General features: G+C 46.6%; 1 protein-coding gene and 1 pseudogene across 1 annotated transcript; one reads left to right on the top strand and one right to left on the bottom strand.

Annotated features, from left to right (window-relative positions):
- Positions 1-1032: 1032 nt before the first annotated feature.
- Positions 1033-3014, top strand: LOC136523203 (uncharacterized). The gene is made up of 4 exons (XM_066516968.1): positions 1033-1191; positions 1694-1786; positions 1879-1983; positions 2634-3014. Exons 1-4 carry the CDS (start codon positions 1057-1059, stop codon positions 3012-3014), a joined length of 714 nt encoding a protein of 237 aa, XP_066373065.1. The 5' UTR covers positions 1033-1056.
- Positions 3015-11486: 8472 nt separating this feature from the next.
- On the bottom strand, positions 11487-18023 carry LOC136523202 (aspartyl protease family protein At5g10770-like; annotated as a pseudogene).
- Between the last annotated feature and the right edge of the window lie 4230 nt (positions 18024-22253).

The following is a 22253-nucleotide window of genomic DNA, read 5'->3' as shown; positions in this document are numbered from 1 at the left end:
TGCATTGACTATTGCCAATTGTCTTAACCAAACTGACCATGATACAGAAATGCGCAAAGAAGGCAAGAAAGCAATACTCCTTTCTCCAAGAATATGGTTTACACATTTGCATATTAAAACGATTTGCACTAGCTATTTAACAATGCCACTTATTTCCAGGTCAATCAAATCACACTGTAGATCGATGGAATAAAGGAAAAAGCATGGGCAGAGACTTGGATCGCATAAGCCGAGGCTTAAACACTAGGATTCCGGTGGTCATTGCTGAAGGGAAGAAACGACCTGAGCCGTCTATGCAAGCTGCAAAGTTAGCATCAGAGGGGGGATTATACTGAGGCAACATATCGCAATCTTTACACACTAGAAGGAGTATAAGGATATCAAGAACAAGGATATTCTTCCAGGCTACATGGGCAAAATTTCTGTAAGTGGATAAAGGCTATATGTTCAGTTTTTATCGAGTGTGCATGATCTTTGTTTACTCCTATATATGAGTAATATTTTTCTTCCTCCAGTAGCATATGACAAGGAGCTTAACTGTTAACATTATGCTAGGACTGCCAATATATTTTTCTGCCTCAATCTTTACATGTTCTTTTATTCCGACTGATGTTGTAATGATCCGTTTAACTTACATCAGCTGTAAGCACCACCATAAAGTTTATCTGTAGTATTATCTACTTGAAATGTTTGGCATGTTTGTTTATTTTGACTGCCACTGCCAATATATAGTAAACTGAAATGAAGCGGAAAGCAAGAAAGTATGTTCTCTATTTCTCACCACATTCTAAAAATTTAGAACCTCCTATAAACATTTTGTCCCTGCTACTTTTCTATTGACTACCAATTTAGAACCTTGTGCTCTTGCCTGCTGTTGCATTGTGATTTTCTAAAGTTTCCTATCAGGTTAATGTAAAAAAATTTCTATCACATTATATACTTCTAACAGCTATTTTCTGATGCACATGCTCTTGACATGCTGTCGACTAGAATCAATTAGCAATTGATACTGACAAAGAGGCATGTGCTGATTTGCTCAGGACTAGAACACGGCAAATGAGGTACAATTTGAAGAAGCTTTACTTCAATGGTGTACCAGCAGACAAAGTTAGAACAACATCACCATTGAAGAGTATGACTGATGATCAATGGAGAGAGCTGGTGGAGATGTGGTCAAGCCCAAAGCACAAGGCATGTTGGTCAATTGCTTTCTTAAGCCATTTATTTTTCTTGCATTGGTTTGTTGTATGTTTGAGTTTATTTTTTCATATTGTACACCAATTTGATTGTGTCTAAGATTATGTAGCTATGCTATATTGGACTGTATACAGTAGGCCATCCTTACAATTATACCTGAAGTTGCTTGGCTTGTTACCCTGATAATTGTGTGCTCATTAGATATTAATGAGCCTATTGGGCTGCACTCAATACAACAGCAGCTCATTATATTTTAGCGACAACATATAGGGTTGTGTTGCAGTTGGTCTTCCAGAATAGGGCACAATCTTTGGCTGTGATTACTTTCTGTTTTTCAAACTGTTTTAGGTTAATAACTTGTTGTGGACATAAATTCAACTACACTTAAAGAGTGTTGATGTTTGTTGAATATCTTAGCAAATCTGGTTTCAAATTCATCTAATTTTTATCTCTCTCTATAGCCATTCTTCCCTGCTTACTAAATTGTTCCTCACAGGACAAGTGTGCAAAAAATGCACTTAACCGTGAGAAAGTAAGGTTTCATCAGATGACAGGATCTCGGTGCTATATTGCGACAACCCATGCCTTGGTAAGATATGGAAACATTGTGTTACAATCATTCATCATTGAACAATTATTCTTATAATCTTACACCTACAAAATGTTTGTGAATAATTTTAGAGGCAAGAGAAATATAAAGATGAACCACCCAGTGCGATAGATCTTTTTAAGGCGCTACATTGCAGCAGCAAGACTGGGTTTAATGAGTCTACAAAGGAAGCTATTGTAAGTACAAGCTCCATTTTGAACTATATATAGCTCTGAACAAATGTTACTGGTTTTAGTTGAGTCTGTAATGTGTACATGCTTCCTGTTGTTACTTGTGAGACACAGAACAACAACTTGTTCATGTGTAGCAGCAACTTCCTATTCATGTGTAGCAGCAACTTGTACATGCTTCCTGCTGTTCCAAGGAACAATGATTAATTGTTGCATGTGTAGCAGCAGCTTATTCATGCTAATCTGGCAAGATTGTACTGCATGATGTCACTGCTGTCCAGAAACTCTCTTAATAGCACATGTAAACTTGTAGACATTGCCAAAACAGAAATATTCCCAAATTCCCAACCTGTACTGTAACGAGTCATCATCCCAAACTGTAGTGTAATAGTTTGTATCATAAATGATCTCACTATATTGAATCGGGAAGAGTCATCTATGTCATGCTCAATTATGATAAAATATTTAGTTGGAAAAATATTTTCGTGCTTTAAATGGCCTTTAATGTGAACCTTGATTGTACATCTGTTTTACAAAGCCTGCATTCACTTATTTGAGCAACACTACTATCAATTATGACCACCTTTCTGTTGGTTTTAAATATATTAGTCGGTAATTAATTTCAGAACTGTCTTATGATATGTTGATGTTTTAAGGCTGAAATGGAATCTATCGCTGCTGCACCTATAGAAGACGGCCAAGTTTCAAAGACCCCTGCTGAAGTTGTTGCTCAAGTGTTGCCAAAATCAAAATTTCTTCAAAATATTGGCCTTCACCTAGCAGCCCCCAAGAGAAGCTCCAAAGCCATTAATGATGCACGGGTTATAGAACTTGAAGCAGAAGTTGCAGCTGGAAAGCAAGACAAAGAAGAACTAAAGGATGAGATGGAGACTTTGAAGAAGAAGGTGGAGGAATCAGAAAATGAAAGACGCAGGCTGTTAGAAGAGACAGAACAGTTGAAGAAGGCACAAGATGAGTTGAAGAAGGCACAAGACAAGATGAATGCTTTCTTTCATCGCATGTTCAGCAAAGAGTAAGGCCATTCCATTAACTCTGTAAGTTTGCAGATGCATATGGTTGGATGTCTGATTTTGGAACTTGGCTACTCAGACCATATTATTTTATGCTACAAACATTTGGTAGTGCTATTATATGAGACTTGGCTGATCTAGTTTAGATTATGTTACAAATATTGGTAGTGTTGTTATTTTGAGACATGTCTGATCTGGTTCAGACCATATTAATTTCTGCTATGTATCTATGTATCTTGTTAGTGTTGTCTTTTTGCTATGTGGAAATGTGTTATCTGGGATTTGTAAAATTATTGATGGATGTGACCATATTTATCTATCCTTCGAAATGAGATCTGGATGATCGATGAATGTGTATGGGTTGTGATATGTGAATGAGATTCTGGATGATTTGATGAATGCTTAAGGGCTTTGATTGATGAATGTACAGATTATATATGGGTTGTTATGTAATGGATGCCGAAATGGGCTGTTATGTAATGGAAGTTGAAATGAGCTGATTATGTATGGATGCTGGAAAGGCTGTTTTCTCTACATGTTTAAATGGGTTAGGCCTTTTCTGGCCCACTAAATAAATAGGCCGTAAAAAAATTGGCCCAGAAATTGATGTTAATTTTACTTATATAAATGGGCTTTGTAAATTATAAATTTGGCTCATAATTATATTTGGTCCAATAAAAACCTGCTTAGTACATGGGCCTAGCTAGGCCTTAAGATATTTAGTGATGACTTTTAATTGGGTCGTCATAAAAAATTATGATGAAAAAATATGTAGTCGTCATAGAACAAGGTTTACCACACATGATCTATGACAAATGGTTTATCGTCATGCAGTCGTCATAAATACATCTGCTATGACAAAAATACTAGAAATAATGATGATAACAGGTCGTCATAGATCCTAAATTTCTTGTAGTGATTGCATGCCGCCATGCATCAGTCCGTGGAAGTCGGGCCCAGGTGGCAGCAGTAGGGGTGTAGCCGCACCCCTGGTGTGCCCGCACCTAGGTGGGGCCGGCTCGTGACCGCCTTCACGTGGTTGGTTCCTGGGTGGGCCTGGGCCCCTCCCACGTCGGTGCTTGGCCCAGATTCAATGTGTAGGTGGGCTTCTCCATGTATTTCCTTTGCGCATTTCTGCATTACTCTTTCTGCTTTGCGCCTTTTGCTTGGCTTTTTTTTGTTTTCCACTTGTATTTGAATGTGTGTCCTGCAAAACATGTTTTCTCCAATACAAGTGGAACTAGGTCAATAGTATATGCATGTGTCAAAAGTTTGTTTATTTCTCCCTTTTTGGATAATAATTGGCGGTTGAATGTTGTCGTTAGTGATCGCCAACACTACCCAAGCAAGATGAGTCAAAGCAAATTGTTCTAGCTTCGGCTCCAGATCAGCAGAGAAAATCTCCTCGTGTGTCTCGTTGGGGTCCTTCAGTGCAACCTCCTACTCATCCTATGTGGGGGCCCTATGGTGTGTGGGTGCCATATCCACCAATGGTGCCTATGATACAACAAATCCAAGGAATTGCTGCTAGTCCTTCACATCCTTCGGTATGTAGCCGATTGAACTTTGGTCAATCGAGCTGAAGTCATGAGAAGCAATTTCCACAACCACCGAAGGTATTGCCGGCTCATGAGATTCTGGCTCATGTCATAGGGAAGGCACAAATTAAGCAAGTATATGTCCCTAAGAAGGAGGAGGAGATGTCATGCATGAAGAGCTAAACAACTTCACCCGCAACCAAGTTTGGGAACTTGTTGAGAGGCCAAAGAACTACAATGTGATTGGTACTAGATGGGTCTTTCGCAACAAGCAAGATCAAGATGGCATAGTGGTGAGAAACAAAGCAAGATTGGTAGCACAAGGTTACACTCAAATAGAAGGTCTTAACTTTGGAGAAACATATGCATCGGTTACAAGATTAGAAGCAATTAGAATCCTATTAGCTTATACTTGTGCCCACAAAATCAAGTTATATCAAATGGATGTGAAGAGTGCATTCTTGAATGGCTACATCAATGAGTTGGTATATGTTGAGCAACCTCCCGGTTTTGAAGATGACAAGAAACCCAACCATGTTTACAAGCTCAAGAAGGCATTGTATGGTTTGAAACAAACACCTAGAGCATGGTATGAGAGATTAAGGGATTTCCAACTCTCTAAAGGGTTAAGATGGGCAAGGTTGATACTACTCTCTTCACCAAGAAGATTGGCAACGACTTGTTTGTATTGCAAATCTATGTTGATGATATCATATTTGGGTCAATCAATCAAGATTTTTGTGAAGAATTTGGAGAGATGATGGCTAGTAAGTTTGAGATGTTCATGATTGGAGAGCTTAGTTACTTCCTTGGTCTTCAAATCAAGCAATTGAAGAATGACACATTTATAAGTCAAGGCAAGTACATCAAGGACATGGTCAAGAAGTTTGGATTGCAAGATGCTAAACCAATGAGTACACCAATGGGAACAAATGGTCACTTGGACTTGGACACAAGTGGAAATATGGTATATCAAAAGCTATATCGGTCAATGATTGAAAGCCTACTCTATGTCACTGCATCAAGGCCGGATATCATGTTTAGTGTATGCATGTGTGCAAGATTTCAAGCCTCACCAAGAGAGAGCCACTTGAAGGCTACAAAAAGAATATTGAGGTACTTGAAGCATACACAAGATGTTGGATTGTGGTATCCCAAGGGGTCTAACTTTGAATTAATTGGATATTCGGACTCGGACTATGCCGGTTGCAAAGTGGATAGAAAGAGCACATCGGGCACATGCCAACTATTGGGAAGGTCACTTGTCTCATGGTCATCTAAGAAGCAAAATAGTATTGCACTTTCAACCACCGAAACCGAATACATATCTGACGGTAGTTGTTGTGCACAATTGCTATGGATGAAGGCAACTTTGGATGACTTTGGAATCAAATATAAACAAGTGTCATTGCTATGTGACAATGAAAGTGTTGTGAAGCTCACCAACAATCCGATTCAATATTCAAGAACCAAGCACATTGACATAAGGCATCATTTCATAAGAGATCATCAACAAAAGGGTGACATTGCAATTGAGAGTGTGGGCACCGATGATCAATTAGCGGACATTTTCACCAAGCCACTTGATGAGAAGAGATTTTGCAAGCTAAGAAATGAGTTGAACATACTTGACTTCTCCAATATGAGTTGATGCACCCCCACTTATATGACATGCCTCTCCTTCGACTAAGCAAAGGTAATATTGTTTGGCATGACATTCATACTTTGTTAAGGACTTGTGTAGCGCATATAGTCATTATAAGTGGTATTTTAGAGCATTCATGAAAATCAAATGAATTTGATGCTTATATGATGCCACTATTGCTTCTATGCTTGATATGATCTAGTGGTAACATATAACATATTTGTGGGCTTGTGAACCTAGTGTTTGGTCTAGAAAATGAGCTCAAAGTGTTTAACTCAACATTGTCTTAACCCTTAAAAGAGGTGTGAAGAAGCTTGCCATTGGTTCAAACCGAGTTAAATATCTTAAGCAAGTGATCTAGATTGAACCAAATTGAATTAATGATCCTACTCATCCCATTGATTGACTAACTCAGCCTAAAATTTGAGCCATATCTTTTATGGCAATTAATGACAACGGGGGAGAGATTAGTCACAAAGATAGAATAATATAAAGGGGGAGAGAAGCAAGGGGGAGAGAAGTACCAAAGGAAAGGGATCAAATTTTAAAATTAAAATTTGAGCACACAAATAGGGAGAGCAAGCTCATAAACTTGATTGTTGCATTTGAATGTGCACTTACATATGGTTGCTTGCATTGCACAAGTTTTTAAATTCAAGATATATGCTTGTGTGGTGTATGCTAGTAGTAGAACTTGATTGATGATTTGAATACTAGCATATATAGGTGATAGCTAGATATACCTTTGTTTTTACAAGTGGTACCAGTGCCTTGCTTCAAATGTTGATCTCATGAGGTATCTAGTTTATGTTTATTTCGCAAGTGATATCTAGCTAATCATGGTGCTAAGGAAGGTGTATATTGGCAACTCTAATTGGTATCACGCTTCAAAGGTCCATTCTTTACACCTTAGCATCATTTGGTAGTCATTACTCTCTCACATTTCAAATCCATGCATATGTGCAAGCTTTCAATCCAAACTCTTAGCACATATGCAGGGAGAGCTAATGCTACCAATTCAGGTTTATGAAACTTGTCCATATCATTTACACATGGCAAAATGCTTGGGCAAGCAACATGAATCCAAAAAGTTTTTAATTGAATATCGTTGTGAAAAGGTTGTCATCAATTATCAAAAAGGAAAGATTAAAAGTCCTAGTATGGTTTTGGCTAATTGATGAAACATATGGACTAATCCTTGATCTAAGTGTGTAGACAAGATAGGATGGTCCAAGACCAAGTGTTGGAGCTAGATGATGGTCATGGTTGTTGTCTTGAGGACTTCCGACCAAACTAGATGGTGCTCCGACCACTCTAGAGGTGTGCCGACCACTCTAGATGGTGCTCTGACAATTCTAGAGGTGTGCCGACCACTCTAGATGGTGCTCCGACCACTCTAGAGGTGTACCAACCACTCCATAGGTGTGCCGACCACTCTAGTTGGTTCTCCGACCACTCTAGAGGTAACCAAAGGAGATGATCAAGTGCTCTAACTTGAAAAAGAAAAAAAGAGAAAAACAAAAATCATGGTGATCAAGGCAAATGTATCAAATATATTTTTGTTTTGGCACTCAAGACACCATAGAGGGTGTGAGTGTATTTAGGATCGATAGCCATACTATGAAGAGGGAAAAGTCGTGGTAATTGCGAATATCAAGTGCCATTAGGTGAATTCATTCATGCATATGCATTAGTACCTAGTGTGCTAACTTAACACCCTTGAAAATGCTTTGAGAAAATGCTAACACACATGCACAAAGGTGAGACACATTGTGTTTAGCACTTGGGAGCAAGGGTGAAGAGATTGGAGTTGAGAAAGGAGAAGAAAGGCAGGTCACGAGGTGACCTGACTCTGCGACCGGACGCACTGGGTGAGTCCGGTACTCAACCCTAGCCTCGGCTAGCTCGGTAGAGGCGACTAGACGCTGGCCCTCGGGCGCGACCGGACGTGCTTGTTCCACTATTGACTCGGCTAGTTTCATGCACGGTAGGTGACCGGACGCTGGGCGAGTCCGATCAGTGCTGACCTAACGAGTCCGATCGGCAAAACCTCGCTCAGGGAGCTCTCTGGAAACGATCGGACGCTGGGGCTCCGCGCGTCCGATCAGTTGATCGGCAAGTCCGGTCAGGAAAACAAAAGCGTGCATGTGGGAGTTAGCCGTTAGAGATGAACGGGCGACATTGAACGCAAGGGACACGCGGCGGTCATCCAGTGACCGGACGTTGCTGTGTGCGTCCGGTCGCTGAGTCCGGTCGCAGCGTCCGATACCCCTTCGTGGCATAATGTCTAGTAAACTTGAGGAGTGTCTATTTAAGTGTTTTGGCTGGCTCCTAGGGATCTCTCTTGGCATTTTGACATACTTGACATTCCTTTGAGCTGAGCATACTCCCTTTCACTCATCTCCTTGCTTGATAGTGTAAATCAAAGTGAGATTGAGTGGTTCCAAGTGTATTTGCTTGAGTGATTGTATCTAGTAGCACTTGGGGATCGTTCTTGCTGTGGATTTCTTGTTACTCTTGGTGGTTGCCGCCACCTAGATGGCTTGAAGCAGCGAATGAGCTTTGGCACAAGTTGGTGATTGTTCATGGCCATCTCCCGGTGATATGTGCGGATTCTTGACCTTCTCCTGGCAAAGAGCCAAAAGGTACTCTAGTAAATTGCTCGTGTCATTGAGTTACCCTCACTTATGGGTAGGTTCTTGTGGCGCCCTTGTGTAGGGCTAGGCTTGTGTATGTCTATTAGCCACCGAACCACTAAGTGAACGGTTGACACAACGGGGACTAACGTGCCGGCAAGCACGTGAACCTCGGAAGAAATATCTTGTGTCAATTGTGTATTGGAATTCTCCCGGTATTCACTTGGTATTCTTGGTGATCATTTCTTGACACGTGCGGTCTACATCTCTACCTCTCCCTTGCATTACTTTTGTAGTAGAGGTATTTTGTGTAGTGTAGCCTTCTTGCTAGTTAGTTGAGCAGCTTGTTTAGCTTCTTGTTAGTTTGTAGCTAGCTCAACTAGAGTAAGAGTAGTGACTTAGCCTTTGTGTGTGCTTAGAAATCATAATGTACTAGAATTATTGGATAGGTGGCTTGCAACCTTTGTATAGAGCTAGAGCAAAAAAGCTTCGCTTTCTATTTAACTAACTAGTTGCTCTTGTGTTTTGTAGAAGTTTTTATTAGGGTATTTACCCCCCTCGAGCCATTAGGACCGAGCATGTATCGCAACACTGAAAGGAGACCTCCAGGGGGAACATTGGGATGTCCTTCGATCCACTCTACCCCTTTACCAAGCCATCACCACTGTTGACCACGGCGACGGAAAGAGCACTTCCTTCTGGTTCGACGTTTGGTATGGTGACGATGCTCTAGCAGACACATACTCGGCCCTCTTTAGTCACTGCAGGCAACTGGATGTTTCAGTGCGGCAGGTTGTCGAGGATGGACTGCAGGGAACCATGGTCTCCAGACTTTCAAAAGTGGCAGCGCAACAGCTTCAGGAGGTGCAAAACATGATTGATGCAGTAAACTTAACCGAAGATATGGACCATCGGCTGTCTCCTTTCAGCTGCAGTGAAGGCAAACTGGACACTGGAAGTATATACAAGCTTTTGAAAGCCCATGGACAGGAAGCGGATGAAAGCGCGGTCTTCATATGGAAGACCTCAGCTCCGCCACGGGTCCAGTTGTTTATGTGGCTGCTGTCACAAAAACGTATCCAGTGCCGCGTCAACTTGCACCGGAAGCACATCGTCCCCAATGCTACATGTGAAGCATGCGGTGAAGCTGATGAAAGCCCGGAACACATCATCAACGGATGCCATGTTGCAAGGCAGTTTTGGGCAAAGATGGGAGTTAACATGACTCCAGGTTATGATGTCAGTCAACTACACAAGTTAGATTGCCCCAACAGTGTGCCGAGACAGGAGTTTGGGACCTTCATTGCCCTTTCACGCTGGCAATTGTGGAAACGGCGTAATGCTTTCGTTTTTAGATCAGAGCGGTCTTCAGTGCAGCATCTATTCGGCACCTGCAGAAGTGAAGCTGAACAATGGCTTGTGAGGTTGCCAAGAAAGACAAGGCCGATAGCAGATACTTGGTGCCAGTTGTTCCATGACGCAATGACATCCTGATTTGTAACCTAGGCTGCTGCTAGTTTCGCCAAAATGTAAAACACAAACTTTGTAACTGATCTCACGGGCCGTTTTGGGGCCACATATATAATACACCAGGTGGGGAGCAATTCCCCCGTAGACATTCAAAAAAAAAAAGGTGGAGAGGGTTCCCTGAGCCGGAGCTCGTCCACTACAAGTCTACAACCCCAAGGACTTCGAGTTCACAAATCAAGAAGGCATTCTCCTTCAGGGACCCGGTACGTTGTAGTGTACAACACAACATCTGTCACTGTCAGACCAAGAAATACTGTCTGGACGCTGAGTACTGATACACCCTCCATTTCAAATTATAACTCGCTCTGACTCTTTTTATACATTGATTTTGCAAACTTATCTATAATGTATCAGAAAAGTCAAAGCAAATTATTATTTGGAACAGAGGGAGTACAAATTCGAAGCTCGGGTAGACTCCGGAGTTTGACCTCGTCGAGGGGCTCACCGACTCGTAAAACCTCGACTTCAGACGCGGCACGTTCCGGAAGGCGGCTGACTTCAGCACAGATGACATGATCCTCGGCAAGAAGCTTGCCACCGAATGATCTCATCTGATCCAGCCTGACGTCGTCAATTGGTGATGAACGGATAACTACTGTATGTGACATGCACGATTGGCTAAGAGTCAGTCAGTGAAGCTGCTATGCTAGCTAGGGTGCCAATACGATTGCTGGAAGTGGCAGTGATTGAGAATGTTACATGGAAAATGCTCCACTTGACCGTGGCCGCGGCTCCACACGCCCATCAGCCCATGCCTTGGGTCTGGCGCTGCTGATGTCCTCACGCACGCGCAAGAGGGAGACGACGTGAGCGCTGCCCGACTGGAGCGAGTTCGTTCGGCCAAATTCTTGGGACGGGCTCACTCCAGATCTCAGCGAATATTCCCTGCATGAGAGCGGCTCCATCCATCTTGTAAATAACACTCTCTTCTTTTAATTGAATGGCAGAGCTCCTGCCATACTGTCAAAAAAAAAAAAAGCGGCTCCATCCCTTCGTTCCTCGACCAAACACCGGTAAGAACGGAGCCGCTCCATCCAATCCCTCCGGGTCCCTTCAACCAAACACATCCTAACATTCCTCGTAGAGTTTATTCAACACGAAATACAAACTACGGAGTACTAACTACTAGCTAGCGGGCCATGCATGGTAGGCCGCCGGCACCTGGCAGACTGCGTGGTGCCTGCAGCACGTAGTTGAGCAGAGCGCAGCACGCGCCGCGGCGGAAGCCCACGGACCTGCCGCCGACGTCGTAGATCACCTCGATGGTCTGCTGCTGCACGTTGCCGATGATCCCCGGAGCGCGGTCGTCACCGTTGGGCGCGAAGGCGAGGCAGTCGTCCAGCAGTTCCACGGCGGCGTTCCTGTCGAACACCAGCGCGACCCTCGGCACCCTGACGACCATGACGCCGGTGAATTCGTAGCAGGTGTCGAGGCTCCCTTTCGGGGGCGCCAGCCGGTACGCGCCCATCCTGCTCCGGAACGCGGCGCGCAGCGCCTGGTACACCGTCGGCGGCAGGCGGGTGATGGCCGTGCGGGAGTCCATCACGGAGCCAGCGGCGAAGACCGTCGCGGGCACGTTGAGCCGCTGCCCCGCGACGGTGATGCCGCGGAGGAGGCCCGGTAGAGCGTGGGCGCCTGGGTGAACCTCAGCATCGGCGTCGCCACGAACGCCCTCGTCCTGGAAGACGGCGGCTTGCCGAGGATGAAGAACCCGGCGTCGCTGGGCGTCGGCGGGACCAGTGGCGGATCCAGGATTTGAACTCAGGGTATGCCGTCCAAAATTTTTCATATATAATTTGGTAAAACCATTTCTCAATTTGGTAATAATTATAAAATTAAACATAATTTGATATACATACACTAAATTACATAAGTATGAAACTGAAAGACATAAATTTTAATATAAATAGTTCAAACGTCATATTAGCAGTCTCAAATATAAACATAAAAGACAGTATGTAAGAGACTTATGATACTACTTATTTGACTTTTTAAACTGTTTTCTAAGGGATGTGAATGTTTCGATTATATTATCTTTATTCACTTAAAAATGCCTCTTAACAAATTCTGAATTTTGCTTTCACTAAATCATTGTAGAAAACACCCTATCAACAGTTGTCGTTGCCTAGCAATATCAATAGACGTTATGTTTTTACATAAAATAAAAGAGAAGAGACAAAAGCTGACATGGAATACCTTGGTAGCTAGCAGTCGAGATCTATGCCTAGCACGTTAGTCACGCACGCACAGCAGCCGACCAGCAACAGCGAAGTAGCTGGGGTAGATCCTCAATCTGACCATCTTAATCATGATTAGTGGTGACGTCGTGTCCTCGAGGCTAGCGCGTGTACGGCTTCGTTGATTGGAGACGGCGGCGATCTGAGACCCAGTGGCATTGGATCGATGGACTCCTACCGTAAAGTCCCGTCGTGTGGGGTCCTTCCAAGTGACGTCGTGTGGCCGTATGCTGGCCCGTAGCTGGTATATGCCGTGTCACTGGGTGAGGTCGTGGGCCTCGAAAGTGAAAAAGCCTCACGCCGCACGACGCAACCTCAGTTAGTTATTTTACAAGTTTTTCTGTTTACTACAAACAAATATACATGTACCTGGCATACCCTGTAGATCCGCCCATGGCGGGACGCAGTACGAGAAGGCGTTGCCGTGGGTGGCCGCCGTCTGGGACACCAGCGACTCCGGGCCGCCGCCGAGCGACATGGTCCCGGATGAGCTGCTGCTGGCCTGGCTCAGGCCTTGCTCGGCCTGGCTGCAGCCGAACTGGAAGCTGCGGACAGCGGTGGTGCTGGTGATGGTGAGCAGGTCGGAGCTGTACGTGCCCAGCGTCGACGACCCATCGGGGTAGGTGACGCGGTACTGGCACTGTCCGTTGATGCAGCCGTTGCCGTAGGGGCCGAGACGCCGGCGAGCCGCACGGGAAGGGGGCTTAGGTGGGCGACCTGGTTGGGTCGAAGAATCTGCTGCTGCCCGTCGGCGGCGGGTGGCATTGCACCCACGGCACGTCGCTGGCGGTGTCCACCATCATCGTGTGCACCGTCCCCGGCATGCTCCGCCTCCTCCTGCCGCCGCCGCCGGTGGCCATCGGATCAATCCTAGACTGCAGGAAAAGGGAGATGGATCGATCGATCGCGCGCTTACTTAATAATTAGACAGAAAAGAAAACTGAATAATCTTGGTGACAAAGAAAAAAATAGTTTCGTTCGTAGTACCGTGGAAATGCTACTTGCTGAGCCGACGCTGACGTCTACTACGGGCCCGTGTTCCATAGCGGTTGTGGTGCTCCTCGCCGGGCGCTTCTTCACCTTCTCATCGTCGGCGGCATTGTCGTCATCATCACCAGCAGACAGCAGCGTCATCTGCATGTTTTGCACGCGGAGCTCGTCCTGCCGTAGCAGCTCGGCCAAGGACGGCCCCTTGCGGCGGTGCGACGACGGCGGCGAGCAGGGGCCATGGGAGAGACTCAGTCGCTGGCACGTGGCGTTCTGGTGACCATGAGGTGGAGACACTGCAACAACCAACATCATTCAGTTCGTTCAGTAGTATCGCTTCAGATCAATTCTTTTTTTTCAGCTGTGCGTGCGTGCGTGTTTTCGATCGGATCGTGTACACGTACCCCTGTGTCCGGTGCAAGCAGCTTTGAGCCCTGTTGGTTTGGCTGATAAGTTATGGTTGAAAGTAATGTTGGTTGATTTGTTGTGAGAGAAAAATATTGTTCGTTGGCTGAAAAAGTACGGCTTATAAGCCAAGTGAACAGGGCTTTGGGCTACAGCGAGCTGATCGCCACAAAGGTGTACTAGTCAGCCTGTTCGGTTGGCTGATTCATATCGTTGCTGGTTCGTAAAAAAATATTATTGGCTGATTTGTGTGAGAGAAAAATACTATTTCGGCTGGAAATTTACGATCAGGCTGACTCGTGTTCTGCCGCGTCTGCTGCTGCACGGACGACAGGGACACTGCTAGTAGGAGAAGAACCGGACAAGCTGAGGCTGAGCACAAGGAACAGAAGCAAGACGACAGCATCCGCCATGGCTAGCTGCGCCAAGTAGGCAAGTAAGATCAGAGTGTCTAAATATCTATCTTTTCTCTCTAGTCTCTAGATACTGCACAGGCTTGCTGTGCACAACTCGGACACTCGGTTATATAGGCAACAAGTGAGGCCACATGTACACAGACCGAACCACCACCGCGCACACACGGATGTTGACTAGGTAGCACCTTCACCATGAATGAATGACTAATGCGCGCGCGTTTGGTTAGGTTGTGCTTGTTCAGAGGTCCGAGTGGATTGGGATGGGGCGAACCGAGTGTTTGGTTACACACGACTATGGGGCATGGTTTAGCGTGCAGGAAATAATTGTCTCATTGCATGCAGGCAACGTCGTACAGGAAATAATCTTTAGTTTGATTTCCATGCCAATTACTTCTGACTGTATTAATTTTCAGACAGAGGGATCTCCGAAAGAATTTAAGAGAAAAAGTTGTGTTGTAGATACCCACATCCACAACCATAACGAGGTGCCTATCTATAATGACTTCGACAAGATCTGTATTCGGCTTGGTCCGTTGGAGTTTCCAATAAGAGGATGCATATATGGTGTGTGCATATATATGTGAGTGCTTACATTTATACTGTTTCAAAAGTAAAAAAAAGAGTAATATCCGGTATATTGCAGTATGTGCTTTGATTCAAGCGTTAAACATGTACGCGTCCGGAAGCTGCTCGCAGAGAGAGCGAGCGATCGCACCAGCACTAGACCCGCGCCTTTCCGGACGACGCCCACACCACCTTGACGCCGTCCGCACCGCCAGCCACTTTCCACGTAAATTTCATGTGCAACACTCGATCTACTTTTAAAACATTCAGTTACAACATACAAAAAAAAGACAGATGAAACACTTAAAACAAGCGTATTATAAGGACAATGGACCTTAGGCATATTTACTTTGGATTTTGGTGTTTGATGACCAACACAACCAAATTGGACTAATGAATTTACAAGTGATTGTTTTGTAGTTCAATATGGTGCAAGACGTGACTTGGATGAAGGCGACATGGTGATCCCACGATCAACACCATAAGCAAGACCCTAGAAGCACAAGAGAAGACCCAAGATATCAAGCAAAGTTCAAGCACGAAGATAGGAACTAAACCGGACGTAAGATCATAAAGAAACAAGCTTCACAGAGGTGACCGGATGCAGTCACCGGACGTAGCCCTTATAGGGACCGGACGCGTCCGATCAGTTGCTTGGCAACAGCAGGCGTCTACAGCAGCGACCAGACATTGAGTACTAAAAGTGACCGGATGCGATGATGACACTGTTCACAGTCACGACAACAACTCAGCACTGACCGGACACTAGAGGCTGGCATCGACTGGACGCAGGAACTGCAGCGTCCGATCGAGTCTAGAGAGGTTCCAGAGCGGCGAAATTGCGACCAGATGCGTCCGGTGACATGTGACCGGACGCCAACAGCGTCCGATCAGTTGATCACGCGCTCTAACGGTCGGGACGACCGGACACGTCCGGTCAGGACAAAAACAGCGTCCGGTCAGTAGCAGAAAGGTGGGTTTCGCCCCCAACGGCTACTTTCTCGGTTGGGCTTATAAATGGACCCCCCAACCGGCCATATGAGAAGAGTGGAGCTGAGAAAACATATCAAGGATGTTGATACACCATTTTAGTGGTCTCCACTTGCATAGTGACCCCCCAACCGGCCATATGATTCATTAGGTGATTAGCATAGGTGCTTTGCGAAGTGCTTAGGTTGATTAGATCACCGCTTATGCGCTTGATCTAGGTTTAGACCTAGTGTTTGTGAGGTTTGCATATATCTTACCACTCGGTGCTTGCGCGCACCATTGTTGTATATCGGATGAGCTTGTAGTCTTACGAGATCACATCAACCGCGTTTGTGGTGTGGCCGCCACCGTGTACCGGAGGGAACAAGGCCCACGACGTTTCGGCTGGAAGCTTGATAGTGAAGACGGCGGGGAGCATCCAGGAGAGGCTTGCCGGAAGGCACACCGGAGAACCACTTACGCATGGGGAAGACCCGGGGCTACCCACGGAGTTACCCGACCGGGAGCTCGTGGGGCGTGACAGTGCCAGTAGCCCGGCAGGACCGCCGGTTAAGAAGATAAGTCGCTGTGGCGAGCGCCTCCGCCAAGAACGCGGGCGGCGTGTGTGCGTGAAGAAGCATGGCGCGAACGCTGTCGTTCAGGGTATGCAGTGTGCGCTCCTCTTTGCTGTTTTGTGCAGAGGTATACAGGCAAGAGAGGCGGAACGTAGTGCCGTTATCCTAAAAGAACTTGCGGAGAGCAAAGTTATCGAATTCGCGGCCATTGTCAGTTTGGAAGGCGAGAATTGGTAGTCGGAATTGTCGAGAAACATATGAACAGAATGAAAGAAAGGTAGGAACCACATCAGACTTGTTCAGTAAAGGCCAGAAATAATGAGAGTAGTCATCTATGATCACCAAATAGTTTTTGTTTCCTGATATGCTAGGTACAGGAGACGTCCGAACGTCTGAATGAACTAATTGAAATGGGAAATAACTAACGGACGAAGAAGAGGTAAAGGGCAGCCGCACATGCTTCCCAATCTGGCAGGCGTGGCAAGTGTGGGTGGCGGACTTTGTACAGCTGATGGGAAAGGATCGCAGTGCGGTAGCAAGCTGATCGCGCCCCGGATGTCCCAGTCGTTAGTGCCAAAGATCGACCGAGGCAGCGATGGCATGAAGAGCTTGATGCGTCGGCGGATTCAGTGGATAGAGATCGCCATGGCTGTTACATTGGAGCTTCACCTGGTGGGTGTGAAGATTTGGAAAAACCATAAGGATCGAATTCAACTGACACAACATTGTCATGGGTTAGTGATCGAACAGACAAATTCTTGATCAAAGAAGGAGTAACAAGAACACTGCGAAGCGCTAGAGGCGATGTGGAGGTGGGGATGGATGAAGCAGCGAGGTGAGTAACGGGCAGGGACGCGCTGTTGCCCACAGTGACAGAAGTAGAAGAAGAAATGGGTTGGATGGAGTGAAGATTACCAGGCGCTAAAGCCATGTGCGACGTGGCGCCCGTATCCAAGAACCAGTCGGAGGTGCCAGTGCCAGTGGGCGGGATGCCAGCGTTCGCCAGAGCGGCAAGGAGGGCGTTCGGATTGTAGGTAGGAGACACCCCAGGGTAGCCTGCATGCGGGCCAAGATGCGGCCCATCAGCAACGCAAAGGCCTGCTGGTTGGGAGTACCGGGACGTGGGCCGAGGACGCCGGCCGCTGGAGCACGGAAGGGCATGGGCCAAGCTTGGACCATGCCTTGCCACGGGTTGAAGCCGGCGACCCATGGTGTGTTGGGAAGTTGTGACGTGGTCTCGTGAACAACGATCCGGCGTTGGCGGGGAAGGATGGCGCACTGCCGGTCTGGCCGCCGCAACGGCCACGACGGCGCCTGGATCGGTTGCCGTCGGAGTAAGCATCATGGCCGGCATTGTTGCCAAAACCGCACCATGGCTGGCGGTGTTGCCAAAACCGCCTGCGGCCGGAGGAGGCCCGCCGGTGTTGCTGGATCTAGAGCCGCCAGGGGTAGAACCACCAGTCGATGATGCACCGGTGGTGGGAGGTGGGCGGTTACCACCGTGGGCGACCATGGCGTGATGCGCAGCCAGCTTGCCGTGCTGATTCTCGTAGAGCTCTTCCAGCAACAGGAAGGAGCGAGCGGAGAGGAAGGTGTGTGGAGGTTGCTTAGAGGTGATGGTGGAGATGGTGTGGCGGTACTTACCGTTCAGCCCGCGCAGCATGTTCAGGACTTGGGATGGCTCAGGCACCGGCTGGCCAAGGTCGTGCAGTGCATCGGCGAGCTCCTTCAGCTTGGTGGTGTAGTCAGTGATGCTGAGGTCGCCCTAATACAGGCTGCGGTACTCCACCTCCAGGTACAAGGCACGGTGCAGATGGTGATCGCGGAAGAGGTCGACGACGGCGGTCCAGATGATGTAGGCGCTGGCGCCGAGAACACGGATGATGCGCATGACATCGCGTGTCACGGTGTTGTAGATCCAATTGATGGTCGACCATGATCCAGTCCGGGTCGGCGCGTTGAGCAGCGGTTGGGGCAGCGTCGATGTGAGATTGGAGGCCAAACTTGCCGATGACAAAATCAAAGAAACACCGCCACTCGGGGTGGTTAGGATTGATGATGTCGAGGACCACCGGAACGTGGGACGATGTTGATGGTTTGAAGGGAGGATGTGGGAGGAGGAGGTGGGGGGGGGGGGGGGGGGGGGGGGGGGAGGCGGCGGCGCCCGGCGTTTGCCATCATCGAACGGGGCGGTGAAAGAAGAAGGAGAGGAACCGCCATGGATGGATTGCTCGAACACGAACAGCGGATTGGTGTCCATGGCGAGCAGCGGAAGAGGAGGTGAGCGCTGGCGACAGAGGATCAAGTCACGCTTACTGATACCATGAAAGAGGATATGGATCAACCTCAGCTTGTATTGATCTCATGAACTCATATTTATACAGTACAGGCTCGGCAACCTCCGCTGTGAAAACTGCTAGACGCACAGTAGAGGACGCGGCGTAGCGACTGAGCAGAGGCGCGGCGTGCGTAGAGCAGGCGCCGTGCGTGCACGTGTGTGTTTGACCGACGCCGGTCTACATGACATGTACAACCGTGTACATGACTCAGTTATCACAGATGAGACACTAACCAAAACCAGCTACCTAAACTGAACAAAACCAACACGCCTAGAGTTTATTCAGCACAAAATACAAACTACGTTACGGAGTATCAGTACTCCATCCGTTCAGAAAAGAACGCAATTCGTTCAGAAAAGAATGCAATTCTAGCAGAGTGTCATGGTTTAGTATCTTAAGTTTAATTAATTATAGATAAAAAATATCAATATTTATAATATTAAATAGATATCATTAGATTAATTATGAAATGTATTTTCATAATAAATTATTTTGTAGCTATAAATATGAATAATATTTACTAAAAATTTGGTTAAACACGGACTACTTTTGATAGCATGTAACACGTAGTTGCGTTCTTTTATAGATGGAGGGAGTACTAGCTAGCGGGCCATGCCTGCACCTGCAGTAGGTAGTCGATGAGCTCAGGCTCCGCACGCGCCGCGGCGGAAGCCCACGGACCTGCCTCAGACGTCGTAGAGCACCTCGATGGTCTGCTGCTGCACGTTGCCGATGATCCCCGGAGCGCGGTCGTCACCGTTGGGCGTGAAGGCGAGGCAGTCGTCGAGCAGGATCCTCGAGGGGTCCAGCTCCACGGCGGCATTCCGGTCGAACACCAGCGCGACCCTGGGCGCCCTGACGACCATGACGCCGGTGAAGTCGTAGCAGGTGTCGAGGCTCCCTTTCGGGGACGCCAGGCGGTACGCGCCCATATCCTGCTACGGAACGTGCGCGCCTGGTACGCCGTCGGCGGCAGCAGGGTGATGCCCGTGCGGGAGTCCATCACGGAGCCGGCGGAGGTCGTCCTGCCGTAGCAGCTCGGCCAAGGGCGGCGGCTTCTCCTTACGGCGGTGCGACGGCGACGACGGCGGGGAGCAGGGGCCATGAGAGAGACTCAGCTGTAGCCACGTGGCTTTCTGGTGACCATTTGGTGGATACACTGCAACAACCCAGCATCATTCAGTAAGTATCGCTTCAGATCAATTCTTTTCAGCTATTTGTGCGTGTTTTCGGATCGTACGTACCCCTGTGTCCGGAGCAAGCAGCTTTTCGGCTTCAGCGAACTGATCGCCACGAATGTGTACTCATGTTGTTCCGCGGCGTCTGCTGCTGTCCGGACAGGGACACTACTAGGTGAGAAGCTGAGGCTGAGCACAAGAGAACTAGAGAAGCAAGACGACAGCATCCGCCATGGCTAAGCTTTTACGGCCAGAGGGAGTACTATTAACGGTGAATATAGTCTACTAATTTGATGGACACATCCATGTTTCTGAATTTTTTTTGCGAACTTTATAATTTATTATCTTTTTTTCTTGTGGGTCTCATAAGTAATAACATGGTGGCTCTATTGGGAATCTCTAGTTAGAGCAGCTGCAGTGTACGTGAGAATCGAACCATATGAGTGAAAAATCCAACCGAACACAACGCAACAAACGAACCATGAAGGTCGGATTTGAAATCGATCGGGTGCTACTGAAGAGTTGAACCAAGCTGCATAAAAAAATCATCTTCCAACAACAAGATAATAGTAGAGCAACAGCAGGGTAGTAGATTCACAGTCTATCTAGAGCTGACACATGAAGATGAAAACCAGAATAGCAGGCACTACGGGAGACAGTAGATTTGTTGAGTGCCAGCGGCACTCGGCAAAGCCCCAAAAACACTCGGCAAAGCCTACACTCGGCAAAGAGCACACGGCGTACATTTTAACGGCAAAGAGCTCTTTGCCGACTGTCAATCATCGGGCACTCGGCAAAGCCTTTTGCCGAGTGTCAATAAAAACTCGGCAAAAATAAACTCTCGGCAAAAAAAGTTAACAGGATGGCACGGTGACATCGCTTTTGCCGAGTGCACGACGGAAAAACACTCGGCAATGTTTCTAAACTTTGCCGAGTCAAGCCCAAAACACTCGGCAAAGTTTCTAAACTTTGCCGAGTGTCAAGGCCAAAACACTCGGCAACGTTTCTAAATTTTGCCGAGTGTCACGCCCAATACACTCGGCAAACAAGCGCGCAACGGCCAGATTTTATGGTCACTTTGCCAAGTGTTCATTAGAATACAATTGGCAAAGCCAAAACACTCGGCAAAAAAGGTTCCCAAAATAACAGAAATTGGCCTCTTCGCCGAGTGTTTTGTCTTGACACTCGGCAACGCCTCTCTTTGCCGAGTGTTACACTCGGCAAAGCGACCAATCCCCCCCTCCCTTTTTACTAATCTGTCACGTATAACGGACCCCTCTCAATTCACAATAAACCATCACAATTCACGATAAACCATCATCACAGACATAATTATATGTCACAGGCATAATAAACCATTATCACAATTCACAATAAACCATCATCACAGGCATAATAAACCATCATCACAAGTCACAATAAGCCACAAATGCAAATGCAATCACTGCGGAGGCCCTTGGAACCACTGCGACAAATCCGGGTCTTGAGGCTGATTATTTGACGCCGCCAATTGATTCTGCACAAAAGAGAAGAGATTACATGTGTGAGACAAGATTGATATTTATATGTTATGCACTTAATATCTAAGGTTCCTTGACACATGGAGATTGCACTTAATTCTGCACAAAACAGAGAACTATGGAGCCCAAGCTAATCTTAAGAGTTTAGTTGCAATATTGCAAATGCACATGCCCAATATCATCCAGCCGACTCGTGGATACCTTAGATATCTAAGGTTCCTTGACACATGGAGCTACAAGCTGATTTTCATGCAAGCCAAAGCTTTCCAAGAATACCTCCCTCCAAAATGCTGAGGCAAGCTGCTAGCATGTACACACCAGTGATTTTTGAAATTTTTCGTAGAGAGTTTGAGATGTTTGTGGATTCAGTGATTTATAGTTGTGGCGAGGCTGGGACTGCATCTGACTATAGAGTAGCAGCAACAGATAAACCAGGGGAGCACTATGTTAAGTTTGAATCCAGTGACTTCTCTGCTGTTTGCAGCTGTAAAAAGTTTGAATTCAGTGCTGCCATGGCAGCTGTAAAAAGTTTGAATTCAGTGCTGCCATGTGTTGAAGGTTCTTGGCTTCAGAAATATAAAAGAGTTACCACACAAATATTTCATGGGAAGATGGAAGAAGGACGCAAAGTCTGCAAATACAGGCAATCAAGAATTTCTGAATGATGGAGCTTCACAAACTCCAAGCTCTTCTTTAAATGGTCCCC

This window comes from Miscanthus floridulus, chromosome 18, assembly GCF_019320115.1.
Source record: "Miscanthus floridulus cultivar M001 chromosome 18, ASM1932011v1, whole genome shotgun sequence".
Taxonomy (NCBI): domain Eukaryota; kingdom Viridiplantae; phylum Streptophyta; class Magnoliopsida; order Poales; family Poaceae; genus Miscanthus; species Miscanthus floridulus.
The sequence above is the reverse complement of the archived record's forward strand: the minus strand, read 5'-3'. Positions and strand labels throughout refer to the sequence as shown.